This window comes from Mauremys reevesii, linkage group 4 (genome assembly GCF_016161935.1).
Source record: "Mauremys reevesii isolate NIE-2019 linkage group 4, ASM1616193v1, whole genome shotgun sequence".
Classification (NCBI taxonomy): Eukaryota; Metazoa; Chordata; order Testudines; family Geoemydidae; genus Mauremys; species Mauremys reevesii.
In genome coordinates, this window is record NC_052626.1 from 90,672,594 (window position 1) to 90,696,831 (window position 24,238).

General features: G+C 41.4%; 1 protein-coding gene across 2 annotated transcripts in view; it reads right to left on the reverse strand.

Moving 5' to 3' along the window:
• Nucleotides 1–8,211: 8,211 nt before the first annotated feature.
• DCDC1 (doublecortin domain containing 1) overlaps nucleotides 8,212–24,238 on the reverse strand; it is a 452,481-nt gene continuing 436,454 nt past the window's right edge. Inside the window, exons 38-39 of one of the 2 annotated variants that reach the window (XM_039535835.1) lie at nucleotides 19,691–19,753; nucleotides 13,095–13,224 (exon numbers count right to left, since the gene is read on the reverse strand). In XM_039535835.1, the coding sequence (XP_039391769.1) occupies nucleotides 19,691–19,753 (63 nt within the window). In that variant the 3' untranslated portion in view covers nucleotides 13,095–13,224. Of the gene's footprint in view, nucleotides 13,225–19,690; nucleotides 19,754–24,238 lie in introns of both variants that reach the window. The other variant, XM_039535836.1, reaches the window with a different exon arrangement.

Below are 24,238 nucleotides of genomic sequence, written 5' to 3' on the forward strand. Positions count from 1 at the left end.
GTCTTCATTACCCGCAGTATCGGCGGGTAGCAATCAATTTCTCGGGGATTGATATATTGCGTCTCATCTAGACGCAATATATCAATCCCCGAACACGCTCATGTCGACTCCGTAACTCCACCAACGCGAACGGTGGTAGCGGAGTCGACATGGGGAGCCGCGGACATCGATCCTGCTCCGTGAGGACGGTAAGTAATTCGATATCAGATACTTCGACTTCAGCTACATTATTCACATAGCTGAAGTTGCATATCTTATATCGATTTTCCCCCATAGTGTAGACCTGCCCTGAGATGTGAATAAGCATATTGTCCGTTTGGTGTAAACAGAAGAGGATAGGTATTAAACCATAAAATCTTTACTTTATTAGTATCCCAGTGAAGTAGCTACTTACCTGCTATGCATACTATGTACTCTGTACTTTCAGAGCACACGGAGGTGCTAGTTAAACTCAAGTACATTACATGCTTCTCTGGACTAGACACAGACTAAGGCCTGGTCCACACTAGGACTTTAATTCGAATTTAGCAGCGTTAATTCGAATTAACCGTGCACCCGTCCACACCAGGAAGCCATTTAATTCGACCTAGAGGGCTCTTTAGTTCGAACTCGGTACTCCACCCCGACGAGAGGAGTAGCGCTAAATTCGACATGGCTATGTCGAATTAGGCTAGGTGTGGATGCAAATCGAACTTACTAGCTCCGGGAGCTATCCCACAGTGCACCACTCTGTTGACGCTCTGGACAGCAGTCCGAGCTCAGATGTTCTGATCAGCCACACAGGAAAAGCACCGGGAAATTTTGAATTCCTTTTCCTGTCTGGCCAGTTTGAATCTCATTTCCTGTGTGGACGTCGTGGCGAGCTCAGCAGTCCATGCAATCTCAGAGTAGAAAGAGGGCCCCAGCATGGACTGACCGGGAAGTCTTGGATCTGATCGCTGTGTGGGGCGATGAGTCTGTGCTTTCGGAGCTGCGCTCCAAAAAACGGAATGCAAAGACCTACGAGAAGGTCTCCAAAGCCATGGCACTCAGAGGATACAGCCGGGATGCAACGCAGTGCCGCGTGAAAATCAAGGACCTGAGACAAGGCTACCAAAAAATCAAAGCGGCAAACGGACGCTCCGGAGCCCAGCCCCAGACATGCCGCTTCTACGAGGCACTGCATGCCATTCTCGGGGGGTCTGCCACCACTGCGCCACCAGTGACCGTGGACTCTGAGGATGGGATAGTGTCGAGGGGCAGTTTCTCGCCGATGTTCGCCAATGGGGAAGATGAGGAAGGGTTTGTGGAGGATGAGGCAGGCGACAACGCTTACAATACTGCTTTCCCCGACAGCCAGGATCTCTTCATCACCCTCACAGAGATCCCCTACCAACCCTCCCCAGCCGTTAACCCAGACTCCGAATCAGGGGAAGGATCAGTCGGTAAGTGCTATAAACATGTAAACATTTATTTTTTTAACAAAACAGGAATAAAAACTATGCACTCTACTTTCAGAGCACACGGAGGTGCTAGTTAAACTCAAGTACATTACATGCTTCGAATTCATCAGGTCGAATCCACAAATTCGACCTAAGTTAAATCGAACTACTCCTGTAGTGTAGACATACCCTAAGGAACATAATTTAGCTGTGTGTCCAGATGAACTACTAGGGAAGCTATGTTTATGCATCTGAGACAATCAAGATATATATCTGACTGTGACTTCAAAATTTAACTACCAAGTTAGAAAGTCTACTGACATACAAACTGACAATTCATACAACTTTAAAGGCTGAATAGTCTGCCTAAATATGGAGATGGCAAAGTCCAAACTCTTCCCTAGGATCAACATCTAAATCTCTATTTCAATATTCTACTTTCCCTACAAGCACACAACTGTCAGTAAGCAACACAAGTTTGTAGGGGTTTACACAAATGTGTACTGCTCAGTATCATAATTTAGGATGCTTGTAATGCTCATGAACTCTTCAATCAGGAAAAGCTGAAAACCCCATCAACAATGCAAGTTTGTAAGTGTGATTGTGTGTGTTTAATCACCAACTTGGAAAGGGATTAAAAAGAAAAAAAAGAAATTTACCCAAACATCAAGTTACTGCTTTGCCAGATTCCAGCAGCATAAACTCACCTCTGCAATGAGATAAATTACTTGGCCTGTAAGTCAGACATCAACTCTGCATTGGATTTTTATCCTATATCCCTATCCTGCCCTGTTCCAACAATACATTTTAATCTCAGTACCCATAAAGCTAGCCAGAGGCAACAAATAAGAACCTACTTAAAAATATTAATGGCCACAAGCAACCCCTGATCATTATGCAGAATCCTTTCTGGGGAGCTCTGAATGAGATGGAAAGCACTGCATTTGGAATAAAATTAGAATACAGCTACTACTAAAACAGTCCCAGGCCATGAGCCAGATTGCCCATCCAGCAGAAAACGTGGCAGGATTTCTCCCCATATTGTTCAATCAGGGAATGGGATTCACCTCCCTGGAACAGACCATGTGCACTGCAGGTCCCAGGGCCCTATGGGAAGCCAAGAGCATCTGCGTAGGGGCTCCTGCCTTCACTCCAGCTCTGTTCTGCATAGCTCCACCAGAAAGGTCAGAGAGCTCCCGGCTCCCTCTTTGCCAGCGAAGCTGTTCCAGGCCAGACGGGCACAGGCCCTGGATAGCTGGAGCGCCGCTGCAGGTCTGGGGGAGAGGGAGGATGGGGCCAGGGAAGGAGTTGTCTCAGCTTCCCTTCCACACACACAGTTGGTTTGGGGGGGAAAGGCCTAACCGCCCTGCCCATAAAGTGGGGGGAAACAGCCCTCAATGGACTAGGAGCAAATGTGGCCTGAGCTAGAGCCTGCCTTGGGCGGGGTTACACTAGAGATGGCTCCAGTGAACCAGCTCTGCCAGCAAAGCCACCGGGCTCCCCCCCCTCCACCTGCCCCCAGGAGGTTAAATTCCCTCCCACACCCCCACCGCCAATAAGGCTGGGAACACCTGCAGCTGCCCCCCCTCCCCATTTCCAGCCACAGCTGCTCCTCCCCCCGTCCTCGCCTTGGCCCCACCCCCAGCGCTGGGGCCCGCCACATACCTGACCCCCCTTCGGGAGGCGGAGCTGGGGCTGCTGCTGCTGGCAGGGGGCCTGTGCAGCCACCTGCCCCGCACTGCGAGCCGGGCAGGGTCGGGAGCGGTGAGCAGCTCCTTGCCGGGACACAGCGGCCCCCGGCGGCAAGGGATTGCAACTGCAGCTGCCCCCTGCCCGACCGCTGAGGAACCGGGGGGCGCTACACGGCACCACTGGGTGCCGTGGCGCTTGCGTGTAGACTGAACTACCCGTAAGTAGCATGTTCTCCCTTCCCGACCCCTCCGCTTCCCAGGAAACGGCCCCTGAGGCTGGGATTTGCAGGGGACAAACCCACCTTGCCTTCCGTATGAACAAGGACCTCTCCGCGGGGCCCCTGTAGGATGTGTTCCCAACCCTCTACTCCTGCCCCTATCCCAAAGTTTTGAGTGGTTGGGACACTGGGCTCCCATCCCCGTGCCCCAAAGCGGGGAAGTTCAGCTCCAAGGATCTCATCCAGCTTCCGTTTTAACTCGAGTGGTCCCAGCTCTTTCTCCTCTACTCTAGTATATCGGGATCCGGGTCCGAATAACATTTAGGAGCTAAACTCAAAAGATCATTGAAGGTAGCAGAATTCAGCTGGTGAGACATATAGAACATACATGAACTAAGACTCCACCTAGTGGTAAGACTGACATTTTAAACAAATCAATGCCAATTTAGGATATGATTGAATCCTTCTGGCAAGAAAGATAGACAAAGGATTGGAAAGCAAAGTGAAGTTTGTTAACTCAAACCACTATATGGGGTAAGCTATAATAGCCCACCTGTGTCAATTAAGGACAGTCAGTTTTAACTTGTCATTTTCTAGGATGTTTAGAACAATTCTATAACTTTTTATTAATTTTTCTTTTTTTTTCTTTTTTAAAGAAAAAGAAAGCTGACATGGAAAGATGTATAGTTTGCATTTTTTACTCTGCTGACTGAAAGATGCTCCAAAACTGTCCTGCATACATTCTGAGCAACATTTCCTTATGTGGGGTTATAAGAGTGTGAAAGGGGTAGCCAGAATTTGACAAGGGGGGGGGACAAGGTTTTTTGAATGTTTCATATGGTCTTTGTGGGTTTGCAAAACTAGCTTAAGTTAATTAACTTCTTCCCTTGTAATTTAACCTACCAGTTTTTAAGGGGATTCTGTTAGACAAAGCAAAATGTGTTTTCCAAGTTAAAGGGAAGTCTGTGCTATATATTAGGGTAGAATAAACCCTAACTAGCTAAGTTAGCAGTAATGGATATATACAATAGAGTGCTGTATTTATATCTTCATTATAATTTCTTCTTTTTCCAATCTCTGGTTTTCACTCTCCCTACACATTAGTTGGTATAACTGGGAATAATGGGTTGAACAAAAGGGAGAAGTGATTAAATGCCTTTTGATTGGTTCACATATCTACTACTGTAAAATCTAGCTAATGATTTTGTGCTGATCAGTTTGGAAAATAATTCAACTAACTTAATTTGGGGAGTTGGGGATCCAATAAATGAATACATAATTTCATGTATAAACTTCCCCTCCTCTACCCACTTATTTAAGTGCTCAGGACATTGTAGATCATCAATATAAATAAGGTATAGTACACACAACACACAGTTAACCTGTGGAACTCATTGCCATGGGATTTTGTGAAGGCCAAACTATAATCGGGTTAAAAAAAGAATTAGATAAGTTAGCCAACATGGTCAGGGATGCAACTCCATCATCTGGGTGTCTGTAAACTCTGACAGCCAAAAGCTGGGAGTGGACAACAGGGATGCATCACTCAATGATTCTGTTCTGTTTATTCCCTCTGAAGCATCTGGCATTGTCCACTATCAAAAGACAGGATACTGGACTAGATGGACAATTGGTCTGACCCAGTATGGCCATTCTTATAATTTCAAATAGTTGGAGTCACTGATGCCTTTCAGTGAAATACATTGTACTGGCCGGCAAAATGGGTCCCTCATATCTCAGCTGGAGCCTTTAGGTATTACAATAACAATAAATAAAAATAACAAAAATAAAAATTGACAATTAAATGTGATGGGTCATTTAAATGCCACAATAGCCTTGTGAGGGGTTGAGGCAGGGCATGGCTGAGCCTCAATATTCACTGCATGCCAGTGAAATAAGATTCACACAGTCTCACAAGAATGCTTTCTTTCTTGACTTAGAAGTCACATTTCTCTGTACCACCATCATAGGCTATTCTTGTGTGTTTTCCATGGTGACTTTCAGATCTCTGCATAGAGGAAAAATCCATAATGATCATTATTCTGTATCTAAAGGACTCAAAGAAAGACTGGTGTCACAGAACTGAACTCTGGGGCTCTAAGTATTCTTGGCATTGTGTGTGTGTGTTGATGTAGAAACAAAACATTAGAGAAGCAAAGGCTGTTCACTGACACCATATTAAAATATTTATATGTACTATGCATGTGTTTTACTTCCTTCCCCCTTGATTTGATTAATTTAAGGAATGTAGCAGTACATTTCCCATCTTTGTAATTACAGCAGTAATTCTCAAATCAGTAGAAAGAGGAAATCTTACCTAAAAAGTATAATAAAAGTAAAAGCAGTTTATGCACCACCAGTTTCTTCCATCTTGGCCTTATTCAGGGTCCAAACCTGCAAGATGCTGAGAACTTTCAGTCTACAGCATCTCTCAGGCTTGGATCCAAACTGATTTAAAGAAGCTGTTCCAGCTGGGTTCAGACACCACTGTAACTAATGTCTCCATCCACAGAAACAAAGGATTCACAAGGAATTAGTGCAAATTGCCAACCTCTGGGAGTCAGGTCTGTAACCAAGAGCTTGCTCTCCTTTTCTCTTCTGAAAAACTGAGTCACTGTTCTGATCTGAAGCAAGTTTTCAGCTACAGCGCAAGATTAAATACTATTGTACAGACAGAATAAAATGGAGAACTTCTAAGTGTTCCTTTTAGATGTATTAAACAATATGGCCCATTATGTTGAGAATTTCATACTTCCTTGTGGAAGACAGAGCTGCAAAATCAGAGTAGAGGGTTCAAGCTATGTGTGAACCTGGTGAGTGAAGCTTCTATGCTTTAAGAAAGAGGCACAGGAAGCCAAGCCCGCCACCCTCTTTTTTGTTCTAATGGGAATTTTTTCCATTTAATGTTTTGAGTGAATTTTAGTGCTCACAAAATGGGTGGACTGAGACTACATACAGTGTGAGCAGGTGCTGTAGGAGATCCCCCCAAGTATTTCTGCCCAAACCCTCTTTTCTGAACTACAATGCCCCCTTTATTTTAGTACTTCTGCTTTCTTAGCAGGAGCTGCCAATCATGGCAAATTAGTATATATGTGGGGTTTGAGATGTGCACAAATATTAGTTGGAAAGTAGGGTGACTGTCAAATTCATTTCACTCGTGACCCAGTTTACAAACTAAGGCCTCAGTCCTGCAAATACTTATGCACATGCTTAACTTTACACACTGAGTTGACTTCAATGAGACTACTCACAGGACTTGATGCAAAGCTTACTAAAGTCAGTGGATCGACACCCATTGACTTCAGTGGGCTTTGGATCAGGTCCATTTTATGTAAATTTAATTAGATACATACATCTTTGTGGGATTGGGGTGCAAGGACCTGGTCAGAAAAGCACAAACACATGATTAAGTCCGTCCTTATTAAGGAAAGCACTTCGGCACACGTTTAACTTCAAGCATGTGCTTACATCTAATTGGCTCAACGGAACATAAACACATATTAAAATGCGTTCTTGTAAAATAATGCTTTCCTGTGTCAGGGCCTGTGTCATGGAAGGCAATTGAGATAGTTCATGTTACAAAAAGACTTCATGATCATGCCTTAGGCCAGGGGTGGGCAAACTGGGTATGCAAATTGTATAGTGGACCATGAATTCTCACGAAATTGGGGGTTGGGGTAAGGGAGGGGGTGAGGGCTCCAGCTGGGGGAGCGGGCTCTGGGGTGGGGCCAGAAATGAGGAGTTCAGGGGGTGGGAGGGGGCTCCGGGCTGGGGGTTGAGGTGCAGGGGGGTACGGGCTCTGGGGTGGGGCTGGGGATGAGGGGTTGGGGATGCTAGAGGGTGCTCTGGTCTGGGACCGAAGGGTTCGGAGGGTGGGAAGGGGATCAGAGCTGGGGCAGGAGGTTGGGGCATGGGAGGGGGTCAAGGGTGCAAGCTCCATGGCACTTACCTCAAGCAGCTCCCAGAAGCTCCCAGAAGCTGTCCTTCCTCCAGCTCCTACGTGGAGGTACGCCCAGGCAGCTCTGCACGCTGCCCCATCTACAGGTGCCACCCCCGCAACTCCCATTGGCCACGGTTCCCAGCCAACGGGAGCTGCGGAGGCAGTAATTGGGGTGGGAGCAGCATGTGGAGTCCCCTGGCTGCCCCTATGTGTAGGAGCCGGAGGAGGACATGCTGCTGCTTCTCAGAGCCGCACAGAGCCACAGCACACATGGAGAGGGGCAAGCCCTCAACCTTGCTCCCCAGTGGGAGTGCTGGATTGGCCAAGCCCTGGACCCTGCTCCCTGGCGGGAGCTCCAGAGCCAAATTCAAATGTCTGAAGGGCCGGATGCGGCCCCCAGGCCATAGTTTGCCCACCCCTGCCCTAGGCTGACATTACTAAACTGATTTTACTGTTGAATGGGCCTAAGGTTCCAGATATTAGTGCTTTTGCTCACTCTGCCACTTTGCCTTACTTTCATTTCATAAATATTGTATACTTTGCATTTAAGACTGATCCAACTTCCACTGAAAACAGTGGGAGCCAGATTGGAGCCTTACACAGCTCTCTCTCATCTGAGGATTTCAAAGTGCTTTACCAATTAATTAAACCTTCCAACACTTCATCTCAGAAGGAACATTTGATATGTTTAAATATATAAAGGATACAAACTACCAACAACACCACTGAAATAACTGCTATATTCATGACAGATTTAATCACTGATGATAATCATGTAATCAAGATATAACATAACCAAAGAATTCAATTTTGTAACAAAATTATTACATTTGAAAGTTGAATTAAAATAATCTATGCTATACAATATTTGCAAAAACAAAAATACCGCAAATACAGATCTATTTTTAGATTTTACAATAAATATAGAAGAGATTCTACAGTGCTACACAAAACATACATTGTAAAGTATCAAAAATATCACCTCAATACAATAGTAATTCATTCATTCATTAATAGTATTGGACCCAGCCCCGAAACATTTTGCTCACATGAGAAGGACCTTTTCCTCTAAATCTTATGGATTTCGATGTGACTAATGTTAGTAAGAATTATTTGTGTGAGTAAGGGTCAAATGATGTGTTTCAATATCTTTCATTAATCAAGGAGCAAATAGTATGTATGGTTTATCATACTACAATATGTATGGTTTATAAAATAAAAAGTATAAACATGTAAGTGATCAATTAACACAAAGAATTGAGTATTGAGACCCTGATTCAGGAAAGCATGTAAGCACCTGCTTAACTTGACTTCAACACAATTTAAGCATGTACTTAAGTTTTTTCCTTAGTAGGAATGGTGTCCTGAATTTGGCTTTAATTACTTTCAGTTAAGTGATATGAATAAATTAGAAAATAATTTTTAAATTAAGAGTCAAATTATGCCCTTGGTTATGCATATGAGACTCCCAAAGATTTCAATGGGTTTTCATTGTACCAACATTTTAGGGCAGGCTTGGGATCTAAATATTTTCCCAACATCTCATTTAGGTGCCATACTGAAATGGGTTTTTAATTCCTCTGTCTTCTATAGAACTATCTTCAGTACATCAGCCTGTAATAAATACAGATTGCCAGGTGGCTATGGCCTTGAAATGAGGAATGGGGAAAATGCTGGGAGGGAGGAGTATATAAATAAAAGAGAACATATCCCTTTCCCAAATCCAAAGTCATATTCCCGTTCATCCTTTATAGATAATATATTTCCTGATTTTAAGCTTGGAAGTTTTGCAAAAGGAAAACATTTAAGGAAATATTTTGCCTATCAGATTCACTAGTCCTTTGGGTAATCAAGATTATGTTTCATTGTGGAGAGTCTTTGTATTGGAACCATCCTCTTTCAGTAAAGGTTTAAAACCAAACAAATTTAAAATGTTGGCCAAATTCTGCTCAGTTACACTAGAATAACTCCACAAACTTTAATGAGGTTTCACTGGTGTATGAGAAAAGGCAGAATCTAGCTCAGTGTCCACTTGCTGTTCTCTGCACCATAGAACACCGTGGGCATGGGGTTTAGCATTTTTCTGTAGGAAATTATTTCTCTGTAAGTACCTCTAATAATGAGATCTAGCATGTTAGGAATCCAAGTGACTTTACAAGCACTTCTTATTTGTTCCGCTTTGATTGATTTTACTAGTATATCCTCTATATTTTAACCATAATCTAAACTAATGAGATCAAACAATTTTAATGAAAACATGACATTTCTAAGCTATTGATTTATGTCTGTTTAAATCACACTAAATAACACAATCAGAAGAGCTATAGTCTTTAGCCAAAGCTTTTACATACCCAGGAAAGCTATATCAGACCTATCCTAAAAATTATTCAACCAGAATGCACTAAAAATGTCTTATAAGGAAGTAATGAGGCTATTCTTCCTCTATTGCAGTGCAAGTCTGTTTTCAAAATCAGTTGATAACCAAAATGGTGAGTAGGTTTCAATTCTGCCACTCAGTCTACGTGTGGCAGAATCAAAACCCTATTGTTTTCATGGAGAATTTGTTTTAAAAATGAATTTAATACTTATGAAAGTGACTGATATTAACCAGAATTTAGGATTGGGTTTGCAATTACTGTTTAAACTTCTTTACACAGCTTTGCCAAAGCACCTTGTCTTTTTTCCACTCCTAGAATTCTTTTAAGTAGAGACTGCTACTCATGCAATTTTACCAAACTATGCAACCCAATTCATTTTTGTTTGCAACCTTTAATAGATTTTGAACCCTGTTCTCCAGAGATTAAAAGCTAATACACTATCCCACTGCAGCATCTAGACTCCTGAAACAATTTCATGTCTCTCTGTTTAATTATAGTCCTAATCAGAGATGTGTGCAGGAAGTGTTTGGGTTGGAATCTGAATTACCGGTAAGTATATGGGTCAAAATCCTGGCTTCTTTGTCCATGACAAAAGTCCCATTGATTTCAGTGAAGCCTGGATTTCACCCATGGTATAGTTCAAGATTTAGGTTCAAGGCTAGGATTTACAGTGATGCCGATACCCTGAACACTGTCTTCTCATGATTTAGGTGGTGGAAATATCACAGAATCAGCCTGAGGAAGAAATAAAAATGTAGCTATTTTTGCAGAATTCTGATCAAATCTAAACTGGAAAATAGGCTCCTAACTGGAATCAAAGATGAAGGGGTGAATTTGATCACCAAGACTTTGAAGGGATTTGGATTTGAAGTTCCACTTTTGGACTAACTCTAATGCTAGTTCTTACCTTTGCATATGCTATCCTTCAAATATGAAGCTGAATCATGGTCATGCTTACATGGGCATACAGTAGGGGGAAGAATAAGGACTCATCTACATTGCATTACCTGGATAAGGGTCGTCCAGAATCATGAGCTGTTCTCCTATGTTGTTCACCTACATTGCTTGGAGCAACTAGTGATGGGAAGTTAGTATAGCCATGGCTCTGCCCCGCAACGTGCCAGCTAACTCTGCTGGTCAGCCACACACAAGGAGGGAAAGAATATGTTGCACAGCTCAAAGGGATCAACAATTCACTTCCCCGGGGCAATTGGGAATTCTGGGAAGAAGCCTGTAACAGGCTGTGCCTAACAAGCAGAATTTAGCTCATAATTAAATCTGTCGGAGAACAAATTTCAAATATACTTTTGAATAAGAACATGAACTATTTAGGTTAGAAGTGTAACCCTAGAGTGCATCTCTTGATGAGTCTCTATGTGAACACAGATATCTTACATAATAGCCTGAATACTTTCCAAAAATTATAATAGCAAACCATTGGCACCATCATAACCAGTCAGACCACCAAACACTTGGCTAAATTTTGTTCTCAAAAGTACTTGTGAAATTCCACTCTTTTTTGGCAGAGAAATGCACTTAACCCACTTACAGCTCTAGGCTTCACCTAGTTTTGAAAATGTGGCTTTGGCATGGATGTGACAAGCTGTAGTTCTGGAAAATAAATTACTGTGACCAGTAGAAGGTTGGTAGAGGCAGAAAGGTCTTGGAAGAAGACAAAGGGTGTGAATATTGGCCTTAAAAAGATGCTTTAACAGCAGAGATGATCTGGAGAGAAGACAGAGAAGTCTGAAGAGGAACCTGAGAGAAAGAACCTTGAATACTTGGAAGAGAGAGAGAAACCTAATCCCGGGAAACAGCCAGCCAACGTACTTAAAAGTTGGATTTATATGTATTTGATTTTATGACAAGATTTACAGTAATAGTATAGTTGACTTCACTGGAGCTTTAACAAGTTACATCAGGTGAAGATCTGCCCTTATATTTGTAATTAGAAAGGTTTTTATGTGTGATGATGGATGATTTCTTAAAAGACTACTGAATTTTATTTTCTAACTGTCTAAGCAAGAATACTCTTAAATCTTTACCACACATCCCTGATTAACTTTAATCTTTGGCTAAATTAGTATAAGAAAGACAATAATGTGTTTAAATAAGAGCAAACAGAGTACCATTGAGCCTCATAAAGCTGTCTCAGTGAATATTAGCAACAATGTCATCTGTTAAATAGTACAAAAGTAGTAGAAATTACATTTGCTCAGACAGAACTACCCAGCAAACTGACCCATATTTATCAAGCCTGACCTATGATCATCACTGAACAAGATCTAGATATCTACAGTAAGTGTCTGCCTATGTTTAGTTACAGCTATCTTGTGACTCTTATTCTGACCAACAAATCTGTCTTAGTCTCCGCCTATCTCATAGCTAGACCCCACGCCACCCCCACCAAAGGCCAAAGTAGTAGGTTGTTAGCTTTGGCTGAAAGGGACTGTGTAAAGCTACAATAAATGACTTTACAACAGCAAGGAATATTAACTTAGGCTCTTACGCAATACCGACTGAAGTCAATGGAAAGGCTACCATTGACTTTAGTGAGTGTTGGAGTAGGCTCTTAAGCTTCTTTCTTTTGGTAAGAACAATTTTCCACTGGTTTGCTCACTAATTAATTTTCTCTTTGGTGTACTATGTGTCTGCTTCAGGTGAAGGCTTTTTGTGTGTGTATGTTCAACATTAGGCTCTTTTCCAACTAATAAAGATTTTCTTCCCAAAATAGTGACAGTCTTTGTGCATTAAAAATGGTGGTAACTTGTCTTCAGAAGCACAACAAGCAAATCTGATTGTATAGCTCATGGAGTAGCATTTTCAAAGAACTTGGGATACCTGTGACGATTATGGTGTGTGAAATGTTTTGCCTGCCACTTTTTTCTGCTGCTGTTCATTTCTGCAAGGGACCAATGCAGAAGCTCAGAACACGGTTTATTTTTAGATCATTCCTGATAAAAAGTGGACTTTAGAACATTACAAAAACAAGTATCTTTAGAAACACGTTTAATTAGGATTCTTAATCAATTCAATGTAAATTACTTCACCTATAGACATATGCTAAAGCTATTTTTCCTACTGAGGATTGTTCTCCAAATTACATATATGTATTTTAGAACTGATCCCTGCAACTATTCCCTTCAAACACAAAATCACTGCAGACTGCCTTTGCAAGAACAGGTTCTGAAAATTCTTTCTAATTATCCAGTCCCTCAACACTGTGGACTAATTCTGAAAGCTATGGAATTTACATAGCCCATGGCCACAATACTTAATTATTTCCTTAGATATGGAGCACACATTGCCATGCACTTTTGAAAAGCAGTTACTGCATATGTATGCACAAACACTGTAACTGATTTCCCAAGATCCGTGCATTGTATACAGGAGGTCAGCCATCAGAATGCAGCATTTCTGAAATGCATTTTATGTCACACCAGATTAATTGTGCAGAAGAGTACGCCAGTAGATTGCAGTGAGCTTGAAACAAATAAAGATAATTTGCTGATGACATTTTTTCCACTGTTCTTCTGGAATCACTTGTTTACTGACAGCCAAAGCAATTTCTCTCTTCTGGGAAAAAATAAAAGAGAATTTCAGTAAAACTTGCAATCAAATTAAAAGATTTTTTTTCAGACTAGGTATATTAAATATGATAATATTTAAAAAAATTATAGAGGCAGTTCCTTTAAGGTCTGATGTAAGTTATGAAATCTAATTTTGTTTTCATAGCTCTGTGATAAAATTTTATCAATGTTATAAAAAGGGTCTTTACTAAGAATGACCGGAAATCTGAACTACCTGGTCATGCAATAAAAACACATTCCTCTACTGCAAAGTGTCAGACAAGCAAAGTTTAGCTGAAAATTGATCGATAAGTCTTCCTTTTACACTTGAGTGCACTCACTTTTTCTTCATAGGATAATAGGTTTTTTTAATGGTTTTTCCATTAACATCAGACTTTACTGTTAGCAAGAAAAAGGCAGACATAAAAAAATAGAGACAGAAACAGTCAAGGAAAGCTTTAGTGATCTTTAATGATATGGTGCTACAACTTAGAGATGGGTTTTGTTGTTTTTTGTTTTTTTTAAACAAGTGACAACTTAAAAACTCTGGTCTTCTTCCAGCAGTGCAAAGTGGCAGTAAAAAGCAGCTTCACCAACTATCTGGGGTTTTTTCTTATGCTGGGAGAATCCCTGGGTGCCATAGAGATTATGCTCTGTGACATGAGCTGTATTTCCTGTACTGGGTCCAAGGTAATAGCAGGAGGAGACTCCATGTTTTAAAACTAAACTAGTTCTTTATTAAAAGAACTGTTCACAGAGATGCTGTAATTGTATGTAGAATTCTAACCATGTACCCATAGACTGGTCTCCTGGCCTCCTCTACACTATTCTCTCCTGAAACTGGGCTCCTCCCTTCAAGTTCAATGCATGTTGCGTATAGTTGGACAGCTGGTTTTTTAATTTGTGGGGCGGAGAAAGCAAAAACAAAACATTTTGCTAAATTTGCTGAGCAAAAAGATGCTTAATTTTGAGAACTCAAATAATTTTGGCAAATTTGATTGTCTTTTACCCCAAATCACACAAAAGTCTCCCTTTTTTTTATTCAGAACACTACCATTGCCTATGGTAAAAGTCTGCAAAAGTGCACAGGTGAATAACTGCTTCTTCATCTTTATGGCAAAATGATGAAGAGCCCCATAAATCTGCTGAGCTTGGTCTGCATGCTCAGCTCTGTCTGTGAGTTTGATGCTGTGTCACTTAACTGTTATATTGGGTGCTTACTGTTCTCTTTGAATATTATTGTAAGCAGGAATGAAGCTAGGATTTTTGAGGACAAGAACTTCATTGGTGTCCCCGGCTTACCTGTATGTGACATCACCAGCCAAAACAGCAGCAGTCCAGTGTGCTTATAGACAGATGTCAAATGAATCAAAACTGTGAGACCATATAACTTAATCCCTGATTTATGAAATAGGAAAGTGTGTACTAAGGGACTAATTTATTATTATAAAAGATTCAGACCTCTGTCTTGGGAGGTCACTGCAATTTGTTTGGTATGTTGGGCTAGGCAAAAGTGGGTGCTAATCTGCATTAATAGCTCTGCCCTCAGTCACTCCAAAATGCATGCCAGAGAAGTGCCTCACCTTTTTATTGATTTAATTTCCTTCTATTTTAGGCTTACCTTTCCCCTAAATTGGTCACAGTTTTATGCAGAAGACTGAAAGGTAACATTGAAAGGTTGCCTTTCTCCTACATATGCAGTTGAAATATTTAGTTTATTAAAATTCATAGTCTCTTTCACATTAGTAAGATTTTTTTTAATCTTTCCTTCAACATTTCTCCATACAATAGCTTACCTGTGAATATAAGAATGCCTGGTACTTATCTCATGACTAGAAGGATTTTATAGCTTTCAGGAATACAGCATTACTTGTGGCTAACATTCGTTTTTAAAAACAAAATAGCTTTATTTAGTTAGTTCTTTTAGGAGAGCAATAAAAGATTGATTTATAAGCACATACTATTGTGCGTATTGGGGAGTATAAGGGGTTCGAGGAGCCAGATCCCTTACTGTACTATAGGATATTTGCATCACTAAAGTGATTATAAAGCTTCCCTAAAGGTTCAGCAGGCACAAAAATCCTAGCTCCAATTCACTCCTTCCTGTTTCCTCCTTCTCTGGCATATAGTTTGCAATTGGCAGGAATGGGTATGTCTGGTGATCCCTGGCCAGTGTTCTTGCCCATATGAACCTTTACAAGCCAGTGCGAGTTAAGCGTGCCAGTGCTGAACTGGCTCCTGGAAGTCCAGGGGGATAAGGGAAATACAACCAGGGCTTTAGACTGCCTTTGCCCCATCTCCTCAGGTGTGCCAACCAGAAGCTCTTATGCAGCTTAGGAGCTGGACCAGAGAACTCTCCTTAGTACCTTATTGTTAACTTGACTGAAGGCAGTAGAATAAGACTGCTTTAAAAGACACATGGAAAAATAAAATGAAAAAAGGAAAAGAACCATTCTGAGGGAAAGAGGCTTAAGTTGCCTTACATTTTGGATGGACAAATACACATATTTCCATGAAACCCATTAATCTCCCTCCCCATATTATTACATATAATGCAAATTCAAGTTGAACTTAACATGCTACAGAAACTATGCAGTTTGCATGACATTTTAAAAAGGCAGATTTTTATCATCAGCTGAAGGCAGTTCAATTAAAATTGGAAGCTTAAGCACCCAGAAACCTACTGGAACTGTCTTGATGTGCTTAATCCTAATTGCAAACTCAGTGCAGCTAACACAAAACAAAAGCAGCACAGCTACTTTTTCAGTTCTGCCTCTTATCTGTAGATGGTAACGTTGCAGTACATTCATAAGGAGATTATAATATGATTTTGAAGTGATCTTTAGGAGTTGACTAAGGCTAAATGAGGCCTGGATCCACCAAAACTGCAGAATGCTTCCTCTTCCCTTCCTCAGACTCCTTGATCTTCATTCTTCATTATCCCAAACAGGGACTTTCCTCTCAGACCTCTTTCCCCTCCCTCACTTTCTTCCCGTCTCCCTCTACCACCAATGGGCTATCTAATTTTGCTTTCAGTTTATTTAAGCTAATAAGGTTGCACAGATGTAAGAGAGTGCAGAATTTGGCCCTTCTCATTTATTCACCGAGTAGGTCCCTTTCCGACCACTTGACCAAGATTCCTAGTATACGGCCTTAGCAGATCTATTGTATCAGGAAGCAATCTCTTTTTAACCATAATCTTGGGGGAGGGGTACTTGTTTGTGGATACAGAAAAAATGGATCTCGTAAGAAATACAAAAACTAGAGCATAAATGCCAAGAGTGAAGTATTTTGGTGTTTATATAGAGCATTCCATAAAGTTCTAATAATAATGAACCCCAGAAAGGAGACCCACAGAGAGCGAACATCTAAATGCTTGTTATACACTAGTTACAAGCAATTATTTCTGTTCCGCTTAGTTTATCAAACTGGACCTGAGTAGAAACAAACACTTTCTTATAAAATAAGAATCCACACAAAATTTCACTAAAAACTCAAAGTGAGGGTAAACTTTTTTGAGATTCTAAAAAGTCAGCTATTTCTTTTAAAACAATCATGTGCCTCTTCACTACCTTGTTTTGGTCAAAGGGTTTAAGGTATATTTAATACATCCAAAAAAGACAAGGGTGGTAGGTGATGGGATACAGAGCACTTCATCAACAGGTGTCTAGTTCAAAACTGGCTAAAGTCAAAGTAATTAATCTCACCAGATGGGGATGTGGTAACTTATATTAAATGAGTTGTTTGTCTCACTCCAGTTACTAAATGACAGAGTCTATATACAAAAATACCATCAACACAATTATTACTAAACGGCACCCTTGTTAGCCTTAGCAGAGATTCCATGAATTGAATTGACTTATAGACTGAACTAATCCCTCCCCAACCCCAGCACACGCCCTCTTTCTCCATATTATTTATTTAGGGCCTAATCCAAAACCCACTAAAATTACCAGAAAGACCCCCAAGACCTTGGATTGTAAACTCTTTGGGACGTGGACTCTTCTGTCACTGTGACTACATATGTACAATGCAGCCCCTATCTCATCTGAGCAATAATTGTAATACAATTCCTTCAACTCAGTAATAATGATAAGATATTTTAAGAGTTAGGATGGAAACACAAGGCACTTCTATTTCACCCTATAGAATTTGGGAGTTTGGACTGCATTGTATGGTACTGTATGCAGCATCAGTGACAGATTGAAATATGTTTGTTTCAGCTGTGCCAAACATGGGGTATACTTAATGGAGCTGGTCAAAATGTTTAAAATGTCAAATTTTTGATACCCCTCTGAACATTTCAAAGATTTTCATCAAAAATGTTCATGTTTTTTGATCAGCTCCAATATCTAATATTCACATTGGTATTCATTGTTAATGCAAATTTGGTACCATATCTTTTATTGTTGTTTTGTTCTACTTTCTGACTGCAGTTGCTGCTGTCATCATTTCCAATTGTCCAGTAGTCCCGTGCCCTGCTGAGTTGGAATTATAGCCAGCAGCAGCACCTCCTGGTCATTACTATTGGGAATTGATGTCTCAGAAATGATTTACTCATCCCAGGAAGAGACAAGTGATCTAGTGGGACTACCAGCAATTTATATAAATAAATAACATACTTGAAAACAGTAAAGATGTGGGGAAAGGCGAATAACAAATCACAGAAAGAGAAGGGAGCTGGAAATGTGAAAAGAAAAAGCTGTTCAAATAAAAGGCATATTTAGACACTTCATTGCTAAAATCCACTGCAATTGTGGTGTTGTCCCTTTAAACCAAAATTTCATAGTATAATGTTCCGCATTTTCTGTATGTACCTAGGATAGTTGGCAGTAGTCAAGAGGTTAAACCTTATTCATTATTTCTTAAGTAATTTAAGTCTACATTCATCTTTCAAAAGATCTTTATCAAGTCTTTGAAAGAAAAGATAAGTAAAAATTCTAACTGACATCTCCTTAGTGTTATACCCTTTTTCCTGTAGGTGTGGTCATTCTAGCTTTTTCATTCTTTGATCTTTGAAGAAGAAACTATATATGTCTTTTATATCTTTTCCAGTCACCTAATATAGTTTTTTGACCAATTTCAGAGCTTAATAATGATGAATAAGGGCAAGATTATTGCTGAAAGGAACAGTGTCAAGTTCTATTTCTTTCTTACAGCAAATAACTTGGAACCAATTTGCCCTTTCGCAAAAGGTTTTTTCTTGTATTTTAATGAAATTTGAAATTAACATTAATTGTGTGTTATGTTAACATGCTACTGGCTTTTCCAATGCTCACCAATTGTGCTTTAGGTGTTGCACCAATATCTATATCTATCTATCTACACAACACACACACTCTGTATAAGTTTTTAACAAACATTTTAATGATTGTGAAGCTTGGTTGAGGTGAAGGAGTCAGAGGGTGGGATATTTCCCAGGGAATGCCTTACTGCTAAATGATGAACTAGCAATTGGCTGAGCCCTGAAGGGTTAACTCTCACACTCTAAAAGGCAGCAGCAATGGAGGGAGGGGAGACAGCATTGCAGACAGAGACAGAGACACACACAGTGTGTGTGTGAGAGAGATACACATTTACCCTATAAGTACACTGCCTTGTTAACACTGCCAGCAAGCTCCCTCTGTCCTGAGCCCTGTTGTGTGTCCCCCCTGCTCTATGGAAGATGGGGCAAACGGGGTGCAGGAGCAGGGGGGAAAGAGACACCCTGACATTAGCCCCCTTCTTCCTCCCCTCCCCCCCGCACAGCAAGCAGCAGTGTTGGGGAGCAGCTCCAAGGCAGAGGGCAGGAGCAGCACATGGCAGTGGGGGAAGAGACGGCTGCAATTGCTAGCCTGCTGGGCAGCTGCTGCACAGGGAACTTAGGGGAGCGGGAAGCTAATAGGGGAGCTGATGGGAAGCTGCCGGTCCACCCTGTTTCCAAGCCCCCACCAGCTAGCTGCAACGGGCTGCTCTTCCTGCCAGCAGTGGACAAAGCAGGCGGCTGCCAAATGATGTCAGAAGGCAGCATTGCACAACTTTAAATGAGCATGTTCCCTAATTGATCAGCAATGTAACAACAAAACAACATTAACTGGGACGACGTTAAGTGAGGAGTTACTGTACTAGCCTCATCCCTATACTCCCTGTACCTCTCCATCAAACTTTGTTTTGTGGAAGATGCTAAAAAACAGCAGCAGCACTGCAGACTATGCATGAGCTCAGGAAATTCTGTCTCCCCAGTGCTTAAACAGAACTGATTGATTCTGCTGCCCCTGGGGCTTTCCACAGATGATGGGAAAGCGGGAAGATTTTTCCCACTGCATCCTACATGACGCTCTTCCTGAATTCAGAAAATAGCAACTAGTAGCAAATAGCCAAAAATATATAAAACATTTATCAGTGGTTTGGCTAATTACACTGAATGCTCTATCCAGAGGCTGGTGGGTAGCCTTTGTTGGCTTCAGCTTAGATGTCTAAATATCTTAGCTTACCTAGTTGTTGAGCTGGTAATGAGCACCGGTAGTAAGAGCCAGAAGTGAACTGGGAGTTTTGGCCTAAATTAGAAAATTATAGTCACCATTAATATGTTGTGAAATTATTAAATGCTTTCATATTCTCAATCAAGGCATTGTTCATAACATGTAAAATAATTCTAAAATATTAATTAACTAATATTTAAATTAAAATCTACCTTTACAGCTTAAAAAGGAATGTTTTGAGAACAAAAGGGTATTCCTTCAGTGTACAGATATATGCTGATTTGTTATCATCAGAAAAGAGCATTGAAGCACTTTTGGTATTCAAGGAACAGAATAATTCCCCTTACAAATAATAACATGGACTTTATAAATTGATGTAAGGGGGAAAAATAGGTTGAACACCAACCTTCACAGTGACCCTTTAAATTATGGGCAAATTTTACTCCCATTTACAGTAGTCTGTCCACTGATGTCAATGGAATTACCGAATTACAGCCATGTAAAATAAGAGTGAGAGAAGAATCAGGTCCTAGAGATTTTTTTCTATTTTTATATATATGAATGAGAACATTTTAATGAATTTCAAGTTGAGACAGACATACACAGTACATGAAAAAGTTAGAGATAAATGTATAGACCCTTGAGCTTCAAATATTTAGGTTGGCCATAGAAGGGCAAGCGGTCACAAAAGAGGGTATTCCTCTTTTTCTTGAAAACATCTTGCAAGTGAACATTTTGGGGCTATCAAGTCCTCATGTTAATTATGGATAAGAAAACTGTTTAGACAAGAAAAGCATGAGATATGCAGGCAAACAGGGTTCTCTTGAGGATACAGTGTACAGTCTGGTCACTGGTCTGTCACTGCTGATTTACATTTGATTCACCTTAATGTTTCTGTAGCAGCAGGAAATATATTTTTCAGAGAAAGCTGTCAGGTTCAGGGATGTTGATACCATCCTAGCTTAATAATAAAATGGTTCTTGTTCATACAAAAATATTGAAATCTGATTTGTGGCCTATGTGGAGCTGATTCAAATTGATAAAAAACAAAAACCGGACATTACCAGGTTTATTAAAAATGTGAAGTGGTAGAATACATCTGACATAATCATGTAGTCAGGAGCCAATTACTACTAGATAGACCACCTAAGTTTCAACCAAATGGAATATTTCCATAATTAAAAAAGCAAACATTTGGAAGAACAAGTACTGAATTTACTTGACAAGCACTGACAACAGTGACTATGAACTACTATAACTAACCTTGGGTGAGTCTATTCATTTATTAAAGTCTGTTATTCAAAGTTATTATCCTTTTGGTTAAATTTTATATTTTGATTACATTATGCTGTCTGTTTACTAGTGACAAATTGTAAATTTTACCAATTGATCTTGGGGACATTGTAAAGCTGTGTACAAAACTTCCCTATTTTTGTTTCTTGAATATTGACAATCAGTTGATGATTTTTTTAAGCATCTGCAAATTTAATTCAAGATAACATTTTACCAGGGTTTTACCACAGCAAACCAGCTACAGTAACTCCTCACTTAACGTCCTCCCCCTTAACGTTGTTTCAAAGTTACATCGCTGCTCAATTAGGGAACATGCTCGTTTAAAGTTGTGCAATGCTCCCTTATAATATTGTTTGGCTGCCTGCTCTGTCCACTGCTTGTAAGATTCTTGGAAGAACAGCGACTTTACAAGGGAGCATTGTACAAGTTCCTATTCTCTGCCTCCTCCCCCTCCCTCCAAGTGCTTCCACCACTGCCAAACAGAAGTTTGGCAGTGCTTAGGACTTTCTGGGAGGGAGGGGGATGAGCGGGGAAGTGCCGCGTCTCCGCTCCTCCTCCTCCCTCCCAGAAAGTCCAAAGTGCTAGGAGGGAGGGGCAGGAGTGGGGAAGCGCTGCATCTCTGCTCCTCCCCTTCCCTCCCAGATTGGCAGCGCTTAGGAATTTGGGGGGGGGGGAGGAATGGGGATGTGGCGTTCTCTGGAGAGGAAGAGGAGTGGGGGTGGGAAGAGGTGGGCCTGGAGTGGAGCGGGGACAGGAAGAAGTGGGCCTGGAGCATTCCTGGCAAAGTCGGTGCCTGTTCTTCTCCGGGGAAGCTGCCGCTGCTGCTGTGGAGGTGCTTCCTACTGTCCTTGCCTGCAGCGGGCTATGCCTGTGTGGGGTAAGCCAGGCGCACTTCACAACCAGTACTGTACAGCATATAATGCCTTTTGTCTGCCCCCCAAAAATTTCTTTGGAACCTAACCCCCCCCCCATTTACATTAAATCATGAGAAAATTGGATTAGTTTAACATAGTTTCACTTAAAGTTGCATTTTTCAGGAACATAACTACAACATTAAGTGAGGAGTTACTGTATCTCCCCAGGGCTGGCCTTACCATGAGGCGAACTGAGGCAGCCGCCTCAGGTACCAGACTGGGGAGGGGGGAGGCGCTAGGACCCAGACTGCAGAAAATCGTGTCTGCTGCTGGTGCATATGTATTCTCTCTGCCCTAGATGCACAGAGATGGTGGAGTGCTGTGCTGGAGGAAGGAAGGCACAAGAGACATAACAGGCAGGCAGGAGAAAAGGTGAGAGGGAATAACAGAAAGCAGCAAGAGCTGCAGGGAGAGAGAGGAGGAGGAGGAGGAGCCTCTTATGTACCTCTCTAGCACCCCCCAAGAGCCTGGACTGATTAACACCAGCTTCTCAGGGAGCTTCCTGTTTCCTGCTGCTTCCCTGAACCCACTTGAGAAGAACAGGCAGTCAACTGAAGTAGTAGGAGCCAGTTAGGCCCTCAAGACACTGATATCTTCCCTTACTCAGGCCCTGCTACCAGCCTGCTTATTTGTCCCCTTCAACTGAGTGTTGAGAGCCACTATAGCTGGCACAGAACAACAGTCATGAGTGAAAGAAGAAAACGCCCCTCTGGGGCAACATTCAGAAAAAGAAAGAAAGCAAAGGAAGCTTTTCTATCTAAGCAGGAAGGAGCTCTCCTGAGATACATAGACACAAATGATCACGGTGAGCCTTCTGGCCCAGTGAGGATGTGAGTGGTGAGGAGATGCCTGATCTTCCAGTTAATCAGAGTGCAGGTGACCTGGCAGCTACTGCAGCATCCATATCGCCATCTCAAATGGATGTAACCATGCACATTCCTGAAGAAAAGTGTAGATCAGAGAAGAGTGTGGTGGAGGTGCAAGAAACAGCTGCTGCTGAGTTTAGTTCCTTAAGTCTAGATGATCCAGGACTGTGAACCCACTAGAGCAGTAGCCTGAGGGACTTCCTTGTACTGCATGGGCCACAGCAAGTGAAAAACATCATCTTCCCCAAAGACAATGAAAGTAGAAGTTAAAAAATAAAATATATGGAGCTACACCTATCTCATAGAGCTGGAAGGGACCCTGAAAGGTCATTGAGTCCAGCCCCCTGCCTTCGCTAGCAGGACCAAGTACTGATTTTGCCCCAAATTCCCTGATTTTGCCCCTTGAGGATTGAACTCACAACCCTGGATTTAGCAGGCTAATGCTCAAACGAGTGAGCTATCCCCCTCCATTCAACACCTTCCTGGCATGAAATCCCCAATGGTGACAAAGTGGAGCGGCCATGGCTTATGTACTCAAAAACCCAGAATGCTGCATACTGTTTTTGTTGCAAACTCTTCCAGTCTAATGTTCCAGCCACACTGGGTTCTAGAGGAACAAAGGACTGGAAAAATCTGTCATGCCATGAGAAGGCAGCAAATCACCAGAGAGCATTCCATAGGTGGAAAGAGCTTGAGATGAGACTAAGGTTAAAGGCCACTATAGATGATCAGCATCAAGAGAAGATTGCATCAGAGTCTCTTTACTGGCAAAATATTCTGAAAGGGCTTGTTGCCATTGTAAGAATGCTTGCTACCCAAAACCTAGCTCTGCGTGGCACTTCAGATCAGCTGTATGTGCCAAACAATGGAAACTTCCTTAAAATTGTGGAGCTGATGACTGAGTTTGATGCCGTACTCCAGGAGCATCTAAGAAGAGTCACCACCCAAGAAATGTACACACGCCACTACCTTGGAAAAACATTCAGTTACTGGCAACAGAAGATTGTGGCAGATCTGAAAACAGCAAGATATTACTCTGTTATTCTGGACTGCACACCTGACATCAGCCATATGGAACAAATGGCTTTAATGGTATGTTTTGTACCAACAACAGAACCTAGTGAAAATGTCCCTGCAATGGTTACTGTCAGAGAACACTTTCTAGAATTTATTGACATTGATGATACTACAGGAGTTGGTATGACAAATGTGCTTCTTAAAAAGCTGAAAGATACGGGAATTGCGATAGCTGACATGAGAGGTCAAGGCTATAATAATGGTGCCAATATGAGAGGAAAGAACAGAGGAGTGCAGACACAGATCCGAGAGTTAAACCCTCAAGCTTTTTTTGGCCCATGCAGTTCTTGTTCATTGAACTTGGTGGTCAGTGATGCAGCATCAGCTTCTAGTGAGACTGCTGAATTTTTTAATGTAATTCAAAGCCTCTATGTATTTTTCTCTGCATCAACTCATTGATGGCAAATTTT